Below are 21,372 nucleotides of genomic sequence, written 5' to 3'. Positions count from 1 at the left end.
CATCCCTTCTTCCACTACCCTTTTCGCTTGGAATATGCTTCTCCACGCGAAAGAAGGCCGACTCCTAAGATGTGCCGACAGGAAGTCCCCATCCGGGTAGTACTTGGCTTTCATCACTCTAGCAACCAGAGACTCGGGGAATTTAAGCAATCTCTAGCCTTGCTTGGCAAGCAAAGCCCGATTGAAGATCTCCAAGTCTCTAAATCCCATCCCCCATTTCTCCTTAGGAGCCCCCAAACGACTCCAGCTCATCCAGGCCAAACCTTTAGCACCCTCTGATCTCCCCCACCAGAACCGGCACATGATTGAGTTAAGGTTAGAGCACAATTTTTTTGGTAATTGGAAAATGCTCATGCTGTACATCGGAATTGCCTGGACCACGGCCTTGATCAGGATCTCCTTCCCCGCCTGAGACAGGAATTTTTCCTTCCAACCATCTACCTTCTTGCGCACCCGACTTTGGATACCCTCAAAAGTTCTCATCTTAGACCGACCCACTAAAACAGGGAGCCCCAAGTACTTCTCAAAACATGAGGAGGTAGCAAAACCAACAGCAGAGATAAGGGATCTGAATTCCACTCCAGTGTTGCTGCTGAAGAAGATGGAGGATTTCTCCACATTAATCTTCTGGCCCGAGGCAGATTCATAGACCTCCAACACCTTCAGAAGTTTACCCCACTCATCAAAATTTGCCCTACAAAAGAGCAGGCTGTCGTCTGCGAAGAAAAGGTGTGTTAAGCACACCCCCCTCACTGTAATGAGGACCCCTGTAAGCAAACGATCTTGCTCCGCCCGGACTAGCATGGCACTAAGGCCCTCCGCCACCAAGAGGAAGAGGTTGGGGGACAGGGGGTCCCCCTGCCTGAGACCTCTAGAAGGAAAATTTTTGCCAAAGGGAGAGCCATTAACCAGAACCGAGTAGGTCACTGAGCTAACACAGCCCATAATAAGCCTAATCCATTTCTCTGCAAAACCCATAGAACGCATCATAGCTTCAAGGAAGCTCCATTCCACTCTGTCGTAGGCCTTACTCATGTCCAATTTTACAGCCATATAGCCCTTTCTACCTCTCAGTCGGGACGCCATCGAATGAAGGCGACAAGCACATTATCGGTTATAAGTCTGCCCGGGACAAAAGCACTTTGGGCAGGGGAGATAAGAGACGATAAGACCTTTTTGAGTCTGTTGGCTAAGACCTTAGCAATCAATTTGTAGAGGACATTACATAAACTAATCGGGCGGAAATCACTAACAGAGGAAGCGGAAGACTTCTTTGGAACCAGGGTGATGAAGGTGGAGTTGATCCCTGGATCAAAGATCTCGTAGTTAAGGAAATCCAAAACCGACCGTCTCACCTCCTCACCCACCACTGCCAGTGTTTTTGGAAAAAGCAGCTACCAAATCCATCCGGGCCCGGAGATTTCAAGGGGTGCATTTGGGCAAGGGCTTGATTAACTTCTTCTGGAATGAACACAGCACAGAGCATCTCATTTGAGTCAGGGGGGACACGGGCTTGGACTGAGGAGAGATACTCCTCAACAGAAGTAGAACCCACCGAGGAGAAGAGATTTTGGTAAAATTGAGTGAAGGCCCTCCCAATGTCTTGCTGCTCAATCCATATGTTGCCCTCCAAATCAGCAATGGAGCCAATATGATTTAGTCTTCTTCTCTGAGATGCCCAAGCATGGAAATACTGGGTATTCCTATCCCCCATATTATACCAATTCCTTTTGGCCCTCTGTTTCCAAAAAATGTCCTCGAGCTCAAGCAAATTGTTGATCTCTCCTTGGAGCTGCGAAATGAGAGCCAGGTTAGCAGGATTTTCGCACTTTTGAAGCTGCCCCAACCTCCTATATAAGGACTTCAACTGAGGGTGAACTGAACCCCTTCTGTTTGAGCTCCACCTCACCAACTCATGCTGACAGTTCAATAACTTTTTTCCCAGAGAATTCAGGCAGTTAGAACCGTTGGCAACCTTAGCCCAGGACTGGCGGATTAAAGAATTGCATTCCTCAGCAACATTCCAACTAGCCTCGAACCGAAAGATCTTTTGGGGACGGTGGGCACAAGAATCCGTTCGAAGCCACAGGGGGAGGTGATCTGAGCAGGTAGAAACATCTACCTTAATCCCAGCTTTTGGAAATAAGGCACACCAGTCTGGGGAGGCCAGGCCTCTATCCAGTCTTTCTTTCACAAAAACACCCCTCCCCCGTTTATTGCTCCAGGTATATTTAGGGCCCCTGAAGCCCAAATCTCCTAAATTACACATCTGAATAGCCTCTCGGAATCCTTCCATCTACTTCACAGGTTTAGGAATACCCCCCACCTTCTCAGAGTTATCCAGGATCTCGTTGAAATCACCCATGCACAGCCAGGGAGAGGGGGAGGACCTCTTCAGGAAACGGATCAAATTCCACGATTCTTCCCGCTGGGCAGGGTTAGGGTGACCGTAGAACCCAGTGAATTTCCAGGGGACCCTTGAACCCGAAATCCTGATGGAGACCGAGATATGACGTCGAGAGTAGCTAAGGAGCTCAACTAAGTAAGGCTCCTTCCAGAAAAGGGCAAGCCCACCGCTTTTACCCACAGGGTCCACAGAAAGGAGCCCATCAAAACCCATAGCAATTCGAAGCTTTTGTAACCGAGCATTTGACACCTTCGTTTCCATCAGAAAAAGAAGGTGGGGCAGCTTAATTTTCACCATCCGGCGAAGTTCCCGAACTGTCTGGGGGTTCCCAAACCCCCGACAGTTCCAGCTTAAGATATTCATGGCGATTGGCGGGGCTGCAGGCCAGCCGCCGCCAAGTCCAAACCCCTACCATCAGCCAATGACCCGTACCTTTCAAAAGCTGCTGGATTAACCTCTGTTTCCTGAGACAGTAGAGAAACCTCCCCCTTGGAAGCTAGGGGACTTCCCCGAGCTAGTCGCTTCCACTCCTTCAGCCTGCTCCCTTCTTCAGGCAGGTCCCCTGGATCCGCCGGGACGCAACGATGAGAATGGCCACTCTGCTTTACCTCCCTATTCTGTAGGGGCATGGGATACTTAGCCGAATCCGCCACCCGAATCTCCTTGTTGAGAGGCTGATTTTGGGCTGGGTCCTCGCTCCACTCTACTCTCTTCGACTTTAAAGATGGGCCTGAGGAAAGCTGGGCCCTATTAGGCCCATCTGAAACGTTAGAGAAGGACTCCTTAGAAACCCGCCCCTTTTTTGAAAATTCTTCGGATTCCGAGAGCCCCTGTTTAGCATCTTACCCAGGAAAAGGCGCCGCCAACCTTTCTGGAATCGAGCTTGATTTCCGCTTCTTACTAGCCTTGGACTCCTCTACTTTTCCACCTTTTGGGGATCCCGCTACGTCCAATCTACAGACTTCAGAAATTTTGGCGTTGGAAACAGCACTAGGCACAGAGCTGACTTCCTGATCTTCTGGGAGTTGCTTCTCTTTCTTACCGGGATGTTCTTCCGCCACTACCTCCTCACCCCAGCCGTGATCTGAGCACGCCGGCGCCACCTTCATATCCTCTTGTCTTCCTGGCCCTCTTAGTAGCTCTTCCGCTCTAAGCCAGGGACCCCAACCTTCTAACCCGTCCAACCGGTTTTTCCTTATTGCAGAATCAGTACAACCTTTTTGCCCATGGATAATACGACCACACCTGAAGCAGAAAATTGGTAGCTTCTCGTATTTAAAAGGAACCCAATAAGGTTTACCAGAGATCCGCAATGTTCTACCACGTTCAAGAGGCTGAGAGAGGTTAATCGCTACTCTAATCCGAAGATAGCGCCCCCATCCCACATCATCCTCTGCCACTGCTACTTCTTCCACCTCCCCCAACGAGCTTCCAATCTGACTGCCCACGCCTCTGTTCATGCAACCAAGGGGCATATCGTGGACTTGAACCCATATTGGGGTAGAGGAAAAATCCACTTATTGCAATTCTAAGTTATACTCTTGAAAGCTTATGCTATTATATATAAGAGTAATGATTAAAAAAAAAAAAAAAAAAAAAAAAAAAAAAAAAAAAAAAAAACATACACCCACATTACACACCACTACTCACATGGGATGGGGTCCATATGATGGTAGGTCCCATCCCATGTGAGGAGAGTGTGTAATTGTTGTGTAATAGGTGTTTTTGGTGTGTAATGATGATATATGATATTGTAGATATTTTTCTTTTTGATTTTCTTTCCTTTATAAGGAATGTTTATTTATCAGTTATCTATGTTTTCTACTTTTACAATTGGCCAGTGCCATTTTTTTTTTAACATGCAATTTGTCACAATTTTAGGGCCTCTAAAACCCCACTTGTCAAAATCAAACAAATTAAACACATTATTAAATGCAGTTAAAGGGATACTTGTCAACATGTTAGATTATCACTTATCGCAATTCAAAACAACTATCTTTAAGGCTTCTTCTTTTATATATAGTATATCTTGCAAAAGAAGAATCTTAGATGGACTAAATTTTTTAGGGAAAACTTCACTTACAACCCTTAATCTTTCATCATTTTTGCAATTATAACCTCAAACTTTAAAAAGAGTCTATTTAGGTTATTCATTTTTCAATTTTTTTCAATTTAACCATTCCATCCAAATTCAAAGTTAAATCCTAACAAAAAAAAATAAAATTTCCAAAATACCCGGCCATCCCTTCTTAAAAAAATGGAATAATGAGAAAGACCCACCGATGGGTACGGTTTGTGAGCCGCCCGTGGGTCACGTTTGACCCACGGCGGGTTAGACTTTTTTTTTTTTTTTTTAAAATAATTAATTATTCACTCAAGGTATTTTTGTAATTTTATAAACATTTCAAGGATATAAGAGATATTTTACTCGCCAACTGTTTGATTTAAAGTTGAATTTGGATGGAAGGGTTGAAATTGATTTACCCTAAATTGATAATTTTTAAAGTTTGAGGATATGATTGTAAAAGTGATAAAAGATTAGGGGTTGAAAGTAAAGTTAATTTTTCCAATTTTGTATTTGTTCTAAATTCTTCAATATAATTTGATTTGTATTCATTTTGTTACTTTTTTTTTATTTGGACATTAATAACACTTGACTTGTTGATATTAGGATACCAAAGAAATTCTATTTGATTTAGATTTTTAATATATTCAGATTTATGCTTATATATTATATTAAAAATCACACTTGTCAACATATTAGATTGTCACTTGTCACAATTTTAATATATTGGATCTCTTGAAGACTACTGCTTATATATATATATATAGATAGTTGTCAACTTTCCTCGTGAGAAGACATAAAAAAATAAAAAATAAAAAAAAGGGCTTTTTGTTTTGCTTTTTTATTTTTCTCAATTAGCGGAAACCATATCATGCATGGTTAAAAGTAAAAATGGAATAGTTATGGACCAACTCGATCACCATCCATATCCACCAGTACGGCAGGCTCAAAGCTCAAACGACTCTTTGAGCTTCTTCGATCTTCCAACCCATCGTCTCAACATATGCTTTCAAACTAATTAATATTGATTTGATTTTAATATATATATATATATATATATATATATATATATATATATAAACAATGACGTACGGTTTGTGGTCATGAATGAGAGATAAAATACTGAGCATATTCATGTGATCATTAGACCGTGATCAATGATCATCTAAATCACAAGAAGAGGAGTGAAAAGGACATTAATTGTGGGTAATAGCGAATTCAAATATACGTTAAAGCTTGAAAGCAAGATCTTCCAGAATCATTATCGATCGATCATCGGGGTTACGTATATATTCTAATGAAGTTGAGAGCAACATTTGAGCTGATGAGATTAGATAATTATCCTCTAACTTCTTCCTGTGAGTTATTTAATTGTTTGTGTCGTCCCGGCCCCTCTTGCCCTCCACAGACAGATACTTGGGAACCATATATCTTAGGATTATACGTTATACGCCATTCAAGGAAGAAAACCATGTCCTAACCTTAAATAATGCCATAAAACCTACATTTAATCGTATGTCCCGCACGCCAACAACGTAAGAGAAGATGGCGTGGGGAGTCCAAGGACAAAGCTTCACAGGGAAACAACGTGACTCACGTACGTACGAAATGGGTTTTACCAGGTCAAAAAACCCAGCTACTGAAGAAAACTCTCTCTCTCTCTCTCTCTCTCTCTCTCTCTCTCTCTATATATATATATATATATATATATATATATACCCTTTATCAAAGGCCCATGAAATGTTGAATTCGATCAAGCATAAATAATTAATAGAGGTGCATGCATGTGCTACTTGGACACTGACCCATTTATTTTTGTCTTGTCTCGCATGCATATGGTCCTGCGATAGACTTAAAGACTGAAAAATTGACTCAAATACTTAATCCAAGCATTAATATAGCATGCTAACAACTAAAAGATTAGTTGAGAATACGCATTCAATGCCTTAGGAAATTCAGGGTCCCTCCATCAAGCCTTAGGCAATTTAGAGGGCCGTCCATTAATTAAGGCTTCCAATAAAATAAGTTGGTCTTAGTTAATAATATATTATACAATAAAGTTTTTTTTTTTTGAGAAAATAAAAATAAATTTTTAAGGCTCTAATATTGTAAAATTAGTAAATAATCTCTAATTATAGCATCCAATTATGTTAAAATAATAGTTACTAATTTAAAAATCTCATTATTTACATTCATAGAAAGTCTCAACGTCCATATATACAAGTTTTCTCTTTTCATTAATTTGAACACCCATGTATGTTCACATCCATGAAAGTATCAAAGGCGCATAAATTTCTCCCTAATGTCAATTTGAATTAAAAGCTAAGAAGAAGAAGAAGAAGAAAAGTCTTTAAATTGTATGAATTCATATTGTTTAAATTGGGCAACAAATATAATTAAACGCTCAAAAAGTCTTCAAAATCTAGTGAGTCGGCCGCCTAGAATGAGCAGGCGGCCGACTCATGAATATTTAGGCGGCCGACTCATGAATATTCATGTTACACGACAATTAATTGCATCTTAGCTCCATAGTTGCCATCAATCACACGTACGTACAACACGAGCTTTTGAAAAGATTCATTCATTCAGCTCTTTCATATTAAGTGGGTTTTTTTTTTTTTACATATTAAGTGGGTTTTTTTTTTTTTAACCAAATGTTGAAGAAGAGTTCTATAATGCCGACGTGGCCTATATTTTTAAGGAAGACCTGCTAGCTAGGCTGCTACTTCTCTAACTTATGTTCAACTCTTATCCTTCAATTTTTTTATTTTTTTATTTTTATACTAACTATTGAATCTATTTTCCTCTATGTGAGTCCGACATTTTCAATGGTTGATTTTTTTTTTTTTTTAAAAAAAATATTGGAGTTGGATAGGAGTTGGAGAAATAGCATTTCTTAATCTAAAGTTTGTAGTCAAGATATGATACGTTTACAATTTTTGTACAACTCAAATATTTTTTTTTTTAATCAACCCTCTGATTCAAAAAATAAAACAATGAAATTGAAACCCTAAAACTTTTAATACAATCTCCTTACAAACTCATGTAACGGTCCATATGATTAATTTTAGGTAGCATGCACAATTAATATGAGTGAAAAAAGTAAGGGTGCGTTTGGGATTGCGATTTCGTAGACAAAAAGTACGATTTTAAATTTAATCGCAGAAAATGAATCATTTGGGAATTAGGTTTTTACAAAATTGCGATTTGAAAACGTAGAAAACTATTTTTTTAAATTGCAGGCAATGGAGTGCTTTTTTGGAAACGTAAAATTTAAAAAGGCTAACCTGCGATTTTAAATGTCAAACTACGATTTTGCCAAACGCTAAATCTCACATTTTAAAATTATACTTTTTAAAATCGAAAACCCAAACGGACCCTAAGTATATAACAACATTTAACGAATGAATTTAATTACTTAGTGGCTGATTTGGGAAGTGCCACGTAGACAGCTACTTTTTAATAAATGATATTTGTACATACACTCACATTTGGTGTGAGACCCATCTCACATGCATGCATGGGTCTCATACCAAATATTAGTGTGTATACAAATAACACATCTCTCACTTTTTCAATTTATAAAAAGAGAAATATTTAATGTATATCTTTTGTACATCTATTTTTCATCTTCATACAAAAAAAAAATAAAAATAAAAATAAAAATTAGCAAATCTACCATTTAATATTATGTGAGACCACGCGCGTACATGCTGGTTCTACCTATTGAATTAATGATATGGACTGCCAGGACTGTTGAATTTGTAAAAGAAAATTGGCAATAGATGGGCAAGGGATGGAATACACGAGAATCATGCATCATGCATATATGCATGTGCATTTGTTGCTAACCAAAGTGTTGGTACTTATATGAGTTATTGCCCCTTCGACAGTTTGACGTAAAGCAGATACACGCACTTTTGATAGGAGGTCATGCAATTAACCCAAGGACAAATCACATGCTAGAACTAGTATCTATTCTATATATATATATATATATATATATATATATATACACTTCATTACCATATATATTGCAATTCAGCTTAAAGTCATCGGCACGTGCTATGTGGTATGGAAGCAAATTAAGAAACCTAAAATCCACCTAAAACATGCAAGATTGTTGCGGTGCACGTATATAGTTCTCGGTTGGATTTACTATTCATGTTCGCATGTCAGATATGTGTTATTAAAAAGTTGCTATTTGTTTTGTGTTGATTGGGTGAATTTATTTTGAAAATTTTGATACCCTTTCGTTACAGTTTAACAGAAAATCTAATCGAACGTGTGAAATTGAATTAAAAAAAAAATTATTGAAAGATTAATAGACTAAATCGAAGATTTTGAAGTTAAGAAAATAATTACAAAAGTGGCAATAATTCAACGGTTTAAGTGAAGTTTTTAAAATAATAATAATAAAATTCTGATAGGAGGAATTTCTAAAAAAAATTAGCGTTTGTTCAGTCCCCTTGTGAGGATGAGTAAATATCATCAATGTGTTTAATAAACAGGGCCGTTGTCCTGAAATGGTAGCTTGATGCATGTAAGAAATAAGCTGACTCGTGGCATTGCATGAGATTTTAATTATGATCGCATGCTATCAACTACTTCTAGAATACGTCAACCGTGACGTATTATTCCCTCCTCAAACGATTATAAATCCCCCTGGAGTTTCATGCTCCAATTGCCCTCAACACTTCACTTCCATTTCTCCTTGCAAATTTCATTTCTTTTTCCCCATTTTGTGGTAGCTTTTTAAGCACGCAAAAGTGGTGCATGCAGGCTTCTTTTCTTCAAGTACTTTGCTTTACTCGCCATTTCCTGCCTCCTATATTTAGCTTATTACTCTTTTGGATATTCGTTCTTTTGTGTTCATTGTTAACAAAGAACAAAGATTTTGAATTCAACAGTATTAATGGGGTTGGAGAAGAAAGATCAAATCCTAGGAAATAATGAATTGAATTCTGTAAAGCTCAAGTACGTGAAGCTTGGTTACCACTACTTAATCTCCAACGCCATGTATCTCTTTCTTGTGCCGCTCATTGTAGCTTCGGCTCATCTTTCTGTCGAAGATTTCATCCATTTGTTGAACCACCTTAAGCTCAATCTCATATCAGTCACACTATGCACTGCGCTCACGGTTTTCCTTGCAACCCTTTACTTCGTGGCTCGTCCCAGACAAGTTTATCTGCTGAATTTCGCATGTTACAAGCCCCCTCCAGCTCATTTGTGTAGCAAAGAAACTTTCATGGACAGGTCTAGGCAAAACGGGGGTTCGCAAGAAAGTTTAGAATTTCAAAGGAAGATTATGGAGAGATCAGGGCAAGGCCAAAAGACTTATGTCCCAAAATCCTTGCTGCAAGTCCCAGCCAACCTGACCTTCGAGGAGGCTAAGAAGGAGGCAGAGATGATAATGTTTGGAGCTATCGACCAACTGTTAGCAAAAACTAAGGTAAATGTTAAGGATATAGGGATTCTTGTTGTGAATTGTAGCTTGTTCAATCCTACGCCGTCCTTGTCAGCCATGGTCGTCAACCGCTACAAGCTCAGGGGGAATGTTTTGAGCTATAGCCTTGGTGGGATGGGCTGCAGTGCTGGACTTATTTCCATTGACCTGGCCAAACGCTTGTTACAGGTTTGTATAAAGCTTTATCCAAAGATTGGATATATTTTTTTGAACTTTTTTTTTTTTTTCTTGTATTTAATAGTCTAGAGTAAAGGAATGAATGTTTTTGCCTACTACGTGCGATGCAGACAGGTACTTTCACAAATGTTTTATATATATATATATATATATGAGAAATACTATTAATAATACTGACAAATGACTGGTAGCTATAATGCTATATAACTTAATAATGTGGTAGTGAATTGAAAATCAGTTATTGAATCAACATTTTTAAAAAAAATTAAAACAAATAATTGATTTTTTTGGTCACATTATTATTCCAATATATATCTTCGATTTCATAAGAATATGTATATAATTTTTTATGCATGCCAAATAAGTGAGAGTTGATACATAACATATTTGTTGAAAGTGTCATTTTTTTTTTTTTTTTTTTTTAAATATATATATTTAATATATAAAATATGATAAGTTCGAAAAGCTAAAGCAGACAGATAGAAAATAAGAGATATTCCAGGTGGTTTAGCCTCAAACATCTACGGACGTTTATTAATTATTGGGAAGAGCGTGAAAAGATTAATTACAATTTTTATTTTTTGAATGACTTAATTATATAATATATATATATATATGTATGTATCAAGATTAATATAGAAAATACGTTATATATTCTAACCGTAAGCTTGTTTTATTCATTGTCTGGTATAACCAAAGTCAGTCCTAGTGGAATTTAGCGTCAAGATGTTAATTACATGATTAAATTTCTTTTTTTGAAATAAATAATAATTTCAAATGATTAATTCTTGACTACTCTTATATATATATACTGTGCGACAGGTGCAGCCTAACTCGTCTGCGCTTGTAGTGAGTATGGAAAGCATGACTCTTAATTGGTACAACGGCAATAATCGCTCAATGCTCATCACAAATTGCCTCTTCCGCTTGGGTGCAGCGGCGATCCTCTTATCAAACCGATTATCTGATCGTTTTCGTTCAAAGTACCAACTCATTCACACTCTGCGCACCCATAAGGGCGCAGATGACAAATGTTACAATTGCGTCTTTCAAAAAGAAGACACTGACAAAAAACTTGGCATCGCACTCTCCAAAGACTTGTTGTCGGTGGCCGGAGAAGCCCTTAAAACAAACATCACAACATTGGGGCCATTAGTCCTGCCCCTATCTGAACAAATCCTGTTTTTCGTGAATTTAGTCGCGAGAAAGGTGTTCAAAATGAAGATAAAACAATATGTTCCCGACTTTAAGCTGGCTTTCGAGCATTTCTGCATACATGCTGGTGGGAGAGGGGTGCTGGATGAGCTAGAGAAGAACCTTGGGCTCAGTAAATGGCATATGGAGCCCTCAAGGATGACTCTTTACAGGTTTGGGAACACTTCTAGCAGTTCTTTGTGGTATGAACTGGCTTACTGTGAGGCTAAGGGGAGGATCAAGAGAGGTGATCGGGCATGGCAGATTGCATTTGGGTCAGGATTCAAGTGCAACAGTGCTGTGTGGCGCGCATTGCGAACCATTGATCCGGCAAAGGAGAAGCATAATCCTTGGATGGAGGAGATTGATGAGTTTCCTGTTGAGGTGCCTGAAGTGGCATCCATTGTTACTTAAGACATTTTCTTTCTGGCAAGAAAATTATAATATATGCATGCGTGTGTGTATGTGTTGTTTCCGTAATGGATTTTTTTTTCCTTCGTTTGGGTTTTGGCTTTGAGAAGCTAGTGTCATATACTTTTAAGTTCACACTCTGTAGGTGACAATAAAAATTACCTTTGAACTCAAAATTCAAGAGTGATTGTTCTAAAATTTAATGATAATTTTTAGCTGCTACGTTAGAAAGTGTATACTTAAAAGTGTGAAAGTGAACGTGTAAATATTTCTCTTTGGCTTTTCTCCACTGAATGCATGTGTCTTTCATCGTAAATATAAATAAAGGTCAAGGTATTTTATTCCATAAATCTTATCTTGCCATAAATCATACTTCTTATTCTTGTATATATTGTCACGTTTTCTTAAATCAGAAATCCATTCTTCCATAGTTTTTCTTATGAAGTTTATTATATTGCGAGGTGTTCTTTCATAAATTATACTTCCTATCGTTAAAGAATAATATTATAACGTGATTGCTAGCTTTTATGGTGCCTCTTTAATGGGAGGCCTAAAATCTATATGAATTTCTCTCTCTTTGAAACCTGAAATCCCTCGTCTCTCTTCGGGCAAGATCCAAAGTTCTTTTCATATAATTTTCTCACAGAGCAAATGGCCCTTCCTCTGCATATCTATCTACAATGTTTCTCTAGAAGCTGTGAAGAGAGAGAGAGAGAGAGAGAGAGAGAGAGAGAGAGAGAGATGAGTTTGTTAGATGATTTATGGAAAATCTCTCTGCTCGCCTTTTCCACAGCGGAAGCACAGGCCAGGGAAAAATCTTATTTTTCCTGGTTTTTTTATTTGTTTTCTTGGTAGTTCATTTGCTCTGTGCCAATTTTCTTTATGCCTAATATGAGGGTTGAAGCATCTGAACTCGTATCTTCTGTGTCTGTGCTCAATTGACATTGATAGGTAGAGGGAGAGAGAGAAAGAAGGGGGAGACAAGGAAGAGAGAAAGTCCATGGGAAGAGAGAAAGGAAGAGAGAGAGAGAGAGAGAGAGAGAGAGAGAGAGAGAGAACATAGGTGAACAAATTAAAAACTCTTTTTCTCTCGCTTCTTTTAATTTTCTATATTTTTAATTCAGCCTTTTTCTGAGGTGTTTTAGAAAATAATTTTTTTAGGACAACATAATGGCCCAAATAAAAAAAATTTCTTAAAATTACCATCAGATTTATGATAGATCACCATTGGATCAAAATTCAATGGTAATTTTAAGAGCCACATCAATTTTGAGAGGATAAAAAGAGGACAAGGGGATGATGTGTAGCATTACTTTTTGTTAAATGACATGGAAGACATTCTTAAAATGAGTCATGAATGTTTCTCAAAAAAAAAAGTCATGAATGTGGAGTTCAGGTTTAGGTCAGAAACGTTATGGCAAAAAATGAAATGTATATAGGTTATTTTTATGGAAAAGGGGATTTTAAACCATAGTCATTTGACTCATTTTGGTGTTGACAAAACTACTTCCAAGTGACAAGTTGATTTCTAGTGAATTGTATTAGGAATTAATAAGCATTGAACTAATTTTAAGGGTTGCTCTATAAAACATGCTCAAGAGGCCATTAGATTCAAATTTTATGAAGTTGTAAGTTTAAGATATGTTTTGAGCTAATGAGCCAAGTTGTCTAAGTGTAATGTTAATGTTTAGGCCCATTTAGTGGGTTGCGGGCCTTAAGTTAGTTAACCTAGTTAGTAGGAGGTTGAAGTGTGACATTTTTGGCCCAAGCCCCCATAATTTTTATTTTTTATTATTACTTTTTGAGATTTTTGGTAGAAACCTTAATCTTTTTTTAAAATGAAATTTCAAGATTAACCATACTTTGATTTCTTTATTAAAAAATTATGAAAATATTAAGAAAATGAGTTAGATTGTAATATAATTAGGGGTGTAAATCCGGTTTCGGTTCCCGGTTATTGAAATCCAATAACCGGGAACCGGATCTGGGTATTCCGGGTAACCAGGAATCCCGGTTACCCGGGTAAACCGGGTACCTAGACCGGGTTTAAAAAAATATATATATATATATTGGGCCTGTTTTTAGTGTTTTAGGCATTAGGCCTTTTTTTTTTTTTTTTTTGTGGGAGACTTCGTTGGGCTTTATATATTCAGTTATTAGTTATGTATACAAAGAGTTGCAGTTCAGGTTTTGTTCTTTGGTTGAGGGACTTCAGCTCAGTAGGTGGCCCTATGAAGGCTAATGCACAAGCAGAAAACACACTGAAAAGGACACAAGGCACACCAAATTTAGCGGCAGTTTCATGGATCCAGTACAAAGAAAAGAAGAACTGAAGAAAAAAATGAAGGCAACGTGAAAAGTTGAAAACTGAAAAAACAAAAAAAAAATAAATAACAAAATAAAAACCCACCTTGAAGAAGAAATGAAGACAAGAAAAGTGACACCGGACTGGCAGAGGCGGAAATTGGACAACAGAACAAAGAAGATTGAAGAAGAGACGAAGAGTACTGTGAGGTAGGCGTGTGGCGTGAAGCGTGAGGCTGCAGGCACCGAGGGACTGAGGTCCGAGGGTATGATACTATGATTTACTGATTTTATTAGTGATTTAGGGTTAAAATAATAAAAGTTAAAAGTTAAAAACTTAAAACGTAAAAGCCTAAAACTAGTAAAACTGTAAAACAAAAGTAAAAGACTAAAAGGCTAAAAACTAAAAAGGGCAGGCTGTACTCTGTAGGCGCAGGGCGCAAGGGCCTGGAAAGAGGGGGTATTTTTTATTTATTTATTTTTTTTTAATAATTAAAAACCGGTCCCAGGTTCCCGGTTTAACCGGGTATTTTAAAAACATGTACCCAGGACCGGGACCGGGTACCCAGTTTTAAATAACCGGGTACCTACCCGGATTCCGGTTTTCCGGGCCCTGTTAGTGCCCGGTTCCGGATCCGGCTCGGTTATAACCGGTCCAAATTTACACCCCTAAATATAATACATTTTAAGGAAAAGTAAAATCCTATTTTCAGACCAAGGTCCCAAAAAAAAAAAAAAAAAAACCCCTAGGGTTAAGCCCTTGACTTATATATATATAATGCATTACCATGACATTCTTTTTTGTTACGACTCATCCCTAATGACACAATATTATCCACTTTTGACTCTCCCAAACCGGACATCTCAGGAGGTCACCAATCATGTTACTACTCTCGCAGAAACATGCTTAACTGCAGAGTTTTGATAGGTTCATGGCCACCACGGCTTTAAAACACATTATGTCAAAAAGTGTGCGAATATACATATAAGTACATACCCATTTACATACCTAGCTAGGCGATGTGGGACGTCAAGTTTTTATTAGGAAATGACTTCATTTATATTACTGCTTGTAATTTACAAATTTTTGCTAAATAACTGAGTTCATTGCATGATAACCTGTACACCATATGTATTATTACTCACTAAGTTGTGACATTACGCTTATCTCTTTTTGTTCCTACAAAATATGTGTTGTTTTAGAGTTGCACTACCTTTAGATGTTAGATTCAAGAGAGATATCAAGGCAGATGCAGCTATTTGGCTTAGCAATAATGATCTAGTCTATGCCCAAGGACTCATCATAGGATTTTGGAGGCGTTTATGGTAATTAGTAACCTTGGGTGTTATAGCAAACTTAGAGTTCGAAGCATGTTTATGTATTAAGGTTAATTTAGTTGGATATTTTATATAAATGGTGTGTATAGTATATAATTTCAATTAATATGATGATTGTTAGTAGGTGTTCCGGTTGTAATATTTAATGTTGTTTGAGATATCATATGTTTCCATTACATAGTGTTCTCTTTTTGAGGAGTAGAGATTTACGAGTCTTATTCTTTGTGGAATGGGGCTGGGAGGGGAACCGTAAAGTTAATTATCAGTTAATTAATCTATCAAGTTGTTACATTTTCTAAGCCTTTCGCATACCCATTACTTCCTTCTACTTTTCAGGTTTTGATACGGATGATATACATGGCCGAGATGATTAGGTTTTTGGGGGAACCATGGTATTCACTTTTCTTTTTTTCTTTTTGCTGGATCTATGTTATGTTTTCAGCAAGTGGCTCAGGCAGAGAGAAAACAAAATACCATTTGACTTATTAAGTTTTTATGCATTTGTTATGCAATACCGTTTGTTCGCATTGTGCAATAAATATATATAAATAAACGCTCAAAAAGTCTTCAAAATCTAGTGGGTCGGCCGCCTGCCCATTCATGTTACATGATAATTGTATCTTAGCTCAACAGTTGCATGCCATCAATAACACAACATGCATGAGTTTTTTAAAAGATTCATGAGTTTGGAGTCGAGATATGATACATATTTACAACTTTTATACAACTTCAACAATTTTTTTTTTAAATAATCAACCATCTGATTCAAAAAATAAAACAGTAAAATTGAAACCTAAAACTTTTACTACAATCTCCTTACAAACTCATGCAATAGTTCATATGATTCATTTTAGGTAGCATATGCATGCACAGTTAATATGAGTGAAAAAAAGCAAGTATATAACAAAATTTAACGAATAAATTCAATTATTTAGTGGCTGATTTGGTAAGTGCCACATGGATTACCACTTTTTAGCAAACGATATTTGTACACAATTTGTACACACATTCATATTTGATGTGAGACCCATCCCACATGCATGTGTCACACACCAAATGTGAGTGTGTGTACAAATAACACACCTCCCATTTTTTTAGTTTATAAAAAAAGAAATGTTTGGTGTACATCTTTTGTCCATTTTTATAAATAATAATAAATAAAAGCAAATCTACCATTAAATACGTGAGACCACGGTCCTGCATATTGAATGATGTAATGGTGAATTTGTTAAAAAAAAAATGACAATAGATGGGCAAGGGATGGAATACCCGATAAGTGCATGCATGTGCGTTTGTTGCTAACCAAAGTGTTGGTACTTATATGAGTTATTGCCCGGCTCCTTTGATAGTTTAACGTAAAGATTTGAAAGATACACACTTTTGATAGGTCATGCAATTTTTTTTTTTTTTTTTTTAGTCATGCAATTAACCCATGTATATATATATATACTTGCTTCTTCTTCTTCTTCTTCTTCTTCTCTCTTTTTTTTTTTTTTTTTTTTATTTTTTATAGTATATATATATATATATAATTCAGCTTAAAGTCGTCGGCACGTGCCATGTGGTATGGAAGCAAATTAAGGAACCTAGAATTCGCATGTCCGATATGTGTTATTAAAAAGTTACTATTTGTTTTGTACGTGCTGATTGGGTGAATTTATTTTGAAAATTTTGATCTCCCTGGCCTTCGTTAGAATTTAATGGAAAGATATATGATTCCCTGCAAGCTTTTCACGCAATTATCCTTTGTGGCAGGGAATCATAAGATAGTTGTGATTTTTTTTTTTTTTTTTTTTTTTTCAAAAAGTCCATGATTCATTGCCACGTAGAATAGTTGTAGTTTTAGTTGTGTGAAAAGTTGACAGGGAATTATATCTCTAACGGAAAATCTTATCGGATGTGTGAAATTGAAAGAAAAAAAAATTCATTGAAAGATTTATATACTAAATCGAAGGTTTTTGAAGTTTATGAAATAAGTACAAAAGCAACAACAATTTAACAGGTTAGGTGAAGTTTTAAAAATAATATTTAAAAACAAAAAAAAAAAAAAAAAAAATCAAAATGGAGGAATTTTGAAGAAAGTGGGGGTGATTGCTGTAGTATAACATCAATGTTCCCATGTGAGGATGAGTAAATATCATGAATGTGTGCTCAAGTTTAGGTTGTCCTGAAATTGTAGCTTGATGTAAGAAATAAGCTGACTCGTGGCATTGCCTGAGATTCATTATGATCGCAAGCTGTCAACTACTTCTAGAATACGTCAACCGTGACGTATTGTTCCTGGCCTCCTCAAACGATTATAAATCCCCCCAGGAGTTTCATGCTCCAATTGCCCTCAACACTTCACTTCCATTTGTCCTTGCAAATTTCATTTCTTTTTCCCCATTTTGTGGTAGCTTTAAGCACGCAAAAGTGGTGCATGCAGGCTTTATTTCTTCAAGTAATTTGCTTTACTCGCCATTTCCTGGCCTCCTATATTTAGCTTATAACTCTTTTGGATTTTCGTTCTTTTGTGTTCATTATTAACAAAGAACAAAGATTTTGTATTCAACAGTATTAATGGGGTTTGAGAAGAAAGATCAAATCCTAGGAAATAATGAATCGAATTCTGTAAAGCTCAAGTACGTGAAGCTTGGTTACCACTACTTAATCTCCAACGCCATGTATCTCTTTCTTGTGCCGCTCATTGTAGCTTCGGCTCATCTTTCTGTCGAAGATTTCGTCCATTTGTTGAACCATCTTAAGCTCAATCTCATATCAATCACACTATGCACTGTGCTCACGGTTTTCCTTGCAACCCTTTACTTCGTGGCTTGTCCCAGACAAGTTTATCTGCTGAATTTCGCATGTTACAAGCCCCCTCCAGCTCATTTGTGTAGCAAAGAAACTTTCCTGGAAAGGTCTAAGCAATCCGGGAGTTTCTCGCAAGAAAGTTTAGAGTTTCAAAGGAAGATTATGGAGAGATCAGGGCATGGCCAAAAGACTTATGCACCAAAATCCTTGCTGCAAGTCCCAGCCAACCTGACCTTTGAGGAGGCTAAGAAGGAGGCAGAGATGATAATGTTTGGAGCTATCGACCAACTGTTTGCAAAAACGAAGGTAAATGTTAAGGATATAGGGATTCTTGTTGTGAATTGTAGCTTGTTCAATCCTACGCCGTCCTTGTCAGCCATGGTCGTCAACCGCTACAAGCTCAGGGGGAATGTTTTGAGCTATAGCCTTGGTGGGATGGGCTGCAGTGCTGGACTTATTTCCATTGACCTGGCAAAACGCTTGTTACAGGTTTGTATAAAGCTTTATCCAAAGATTGGATATATTTTTTGAACTTTTTTTTTCTTGTGTTTAGAGTAGTCTAGAATAGACGAATGAATGTTTTTGCCTACTACTTGCGATGCAGACAGGTACTTTCACAAATGTTTTTTTTTTTTACTATTATTATTATTATTTTTTTTATTTTTTAATATATAAGAAATGCTATTTAGAATACTGTTAAATGATTGCTAGCTATACAATTTAATGACGCGATAGTAAAAATCAGTATTTGAATCGATACTTGTTAAAAAAAAAACCAAATAGCTGATATTTACGGTCAGGTTATTATTTCAATAATATGACAATCTTAAAACGTACATTCTACTAAATAGTGTGTATAATATATATAAAATTAAGAATTTATTAAGAAAAAATAAGAAACAGTGGCACAAGAATATAACCCATAATGGAGACTACTTGTGAGGAGTAAGTAGGAAGGCTACATGCAAGAAAGAGCTCGATCAAGAGAAACCATCCCTTTTAGTCTGGTTTTATCTTATTTTATTTTTTTTATTCCTATTTAAACAAATATATATATATATATACACGACAAAATTGTTTATCAAACTCTTCACTCCTAGGAAAGATCACCTACATCCTTTAAAGTAATTGTATATATTTTCGTTGGAAATATCAAAAAGTCATTAATATGTTGACTCGATCTTATCGTGTTCTCAGAAAATGCTTTTCAAGTAGAGTATTCCCTATCCTATAAAAAAATAAAAAATAAAAGAAAAAAAAAAAGAAAAAAAGAAAAGAAAAGAAAAGAGAGAGTAAAATATTCCCTAAAGGTCCTAGAAAAGTCCTTAATCGTCAGAAATTATCTTTGACTTCATAAGAATATATATAATTTTTTATGCATGCCAAATAAGTGAGAGTTGATACATAAGTTATAAAATATTTGTTGAAAGTGTAGTGTTTTTTATAAAAATAAAATAAAATAAAAAAATTATTTAATATACAAAATATGATAAGTTTGAAAAGCTAAAGCAGACGAATGGAAAATAAGAAAAATTCGAGGTGGTTTAGCCTCAAACATCTACGGACGTTTATTATTGGAAAGAGCATGACAAGATTAATTACATTTTTGTTTTTTTGAATGACTTAATTATGTAACTGTTCACATGGTTTATTTATATATATAAAAAAGTATAACTGAGTAATCAAATCCTAATTATAAATACCTATAAGAAAAAATATATCAAAATTAATATAGAAAATACCATATATATTCTAACTGTAAGCTTGTTTTATTCTGGTCGGGTCTAACCAAAGTCGGTAATGGTGTTCAGTGTTAAAATGTTAATTACATGATTAAATTTATTTTCTTATTGACTTAATATTTTTTAAATAAATAATGATTTCAAATGATTAATTATTAACTACTCTTATATACTGTGTGCATGACAGGTGCAGCCCAACTCGTACGCGCTTGTAGTGAGTATGGAAAGCATGACTCTCAATTGGTACGGCGGCAATAATCGCTCCATGCTCATCACAAACTGCCTCTTCCGCTTGGGTGCAGCGGCGATCCTGTTATCAAACAGATTATCTGATCGCTTTCGTTCAAAGTATCAACTCATTCACACTCTGCGCACCCACAAGGGCGCAGATGACAAATGTTACGATTGCGTTTTTCAAAAAGAAGACACTGACAAAAAACTTGGCATCGCACTCTCCAAACACTTGTTGTCGGTGGCTGGAGAAGCCCTTAAAACAAACATCACGACATTAGGGCCATTAGTCCTGCCCCTGTCTGAACAAATTCTGTTTTTCGTGAATTTTGTCGCGAGAAAGGCGTTTAAAATGCAGATAAAACAATATGTTCCCGACTTTAAACTGGCTTTCGAGCATTTCTGCATACATGCTGGTGGGAGAGGGGTGCTGGATGAGCTAGAGAAGAACCTTGGGCTCAGTAAATGGCATATGGAGCCCTCGAGGATGACTCTTTACAGGTTTGGGAACACTTCTAGCAGTTCTTTGTGGTATGAACTGGCTTACTGTGAGGCCAAGGGGAGGATCAAGAGGGGTGATCGGGCATGGCAGATTGCATTTGGGTCAGGATTCAAGTGCAACAGTGCTGTGTGGCGAGCATTGCGAACCATTGATCCGGCAAAGGAGAAGCATAATCCTTGGATGGAGGAGATTGATGAGTTTCCTGTTGATGTGCCTGAAGTGGCATCCATTGTTACTTAGACATTTTCTTTCTGGCAATAAAATTATAATATATGCATGCGTGGGTGTAGGTGTTGTTTCCGTAATGGATTTTTTTTTTCTTTGTTTGGGTTTTGGCTTTGAGAAGTGCCATATATACACTTTTAATCTCACATTTTTAAGTTCACACTCTCTATGTGAGACTAAAAATTGCCTTTGAACTCAAAATTTAAGAGTGGATTATCTAAAATTTAAAGATGAATTTTACTGTCACACTAGAAAGTGTATACTTAAAAGTGTGAAAGTAAAAGTGTAAATATTTCTCTTTGGCTTTTCTCCGGCCCCCACTGAATGCCTGTGTCATCACAAATATAAATAAATGTCAACGTATTTTATTCCATAAATCTTATCTTGCCATAAATCATACTTATTCTTGTATTGCCACGTTTTCTTAAATCAGAAATCCATTCTTCCATAGTTTTTCTTATGAATTGAAGTTTATTATATTGCAAGGTTTTCTTTCACAAATTATGCTTCTTATCG

General features: G+C 36.7%; 2 protein-coding genes across 2 annotated transcripts; both read left to right on the top strand.

Annotated features, from left to right (window-relative positions):
- Window positions 1–9,169: 9,169 nt before the first annotated feature.
- Window positions 9,170–11,952, top strand: LOC133875767 (3-ketoacyl-CoA synthase 20-like). The gene is made up of 2 exons (XM_062314002.1): window positions 9,170–10,107; window positions 10,939–11,952. The coding sequence occupies exons 1-2, from the start codon at window positions 9,388–9,390 to the stop codon at window positions 11,722–11,724; spliced, it is 1,506 nt and encodes a 501-aa protein (XP_062169986.1). The 5' UTR covers window positions 9,170–9,387; the 3' UTR covers window positions 11,725–11,952.
- A 5,846-nt stretch (window positions 11,953–17,798) lies between these two features.
- Window positions 17,799–20,982, top strand: LOC133875430 (3-ketoacyl-CoA synthase 11-like). The gene is made up of 2 exons (XM_062313567.1): window positions 17,799–18,645; window positions 20,086–20,982. Exons 1-2 carry the CDS (start codon window positions 17,923–17,925, stop codon window positions 20,869–20,871), a joined length of 1,509 nt encoding a protein of 502 aa, XP_062169551.1. The 5' UTR covers window positions 17,799–17,922; the 3' UTR covers window positions 20,872–20,982.
- Window positions 20,983–21,372: the final 390 nt, after the last annotated feature.

The sequence above is a fragment of the Alnus glutinosa genome, chromosome 8 (assembly GCF_958979055.1).
Source record: "Alnus glutinosa chromosome 8, dhAlnGlut1.1, whole genome shotgun sequence".
NCBI lineage: Eukaryota > Viridiplantae > Streptophyta > Magnoliopsida > Fagales > Betulaceae > Alnus > Alnus glutinosa.
The sequence above is the reverse complement of the archived record's forward strand: the minus strand, read 5'-3'. Positions and strand labels throughout refer to the sequence as shown.

What these genes read in the sequence shown, in the direction of transcription:
- LOC133875767 (XM_062314002.1), top strand. Translation starts at nt 9,388, where the DNA reads ATGGGGTTGGAGAAGAAAGATCAAATCCTAGGAAATAATGAATTGAAT. An exon ending in TGGCCAAACGCTTGTTACAG is followed by an intron (nt 10,108 to 10,938) that starts GTTTGTATAAAG and finishes ACTGTGCGACAG; the next exon opens with GTGCAGCCTAACTCGTCTGC.
- LOC133875430 (XM_062313567.1), top strand. Translation starts at nt 17,923, where the DNA reads ATGGGGTTTGAGAAGAAAGATCAAATCCTAGGAAATAATGAATCGAAT. An exon ending in TGGCAAAACGCTTGTTACAG is followed by an intron (nt 18,646 to 20,085) that starts GTTTGTATAAAG and finishes TGTGCATGACAG; the next exon opens with GTGCAGCCCAACTCGTACGC.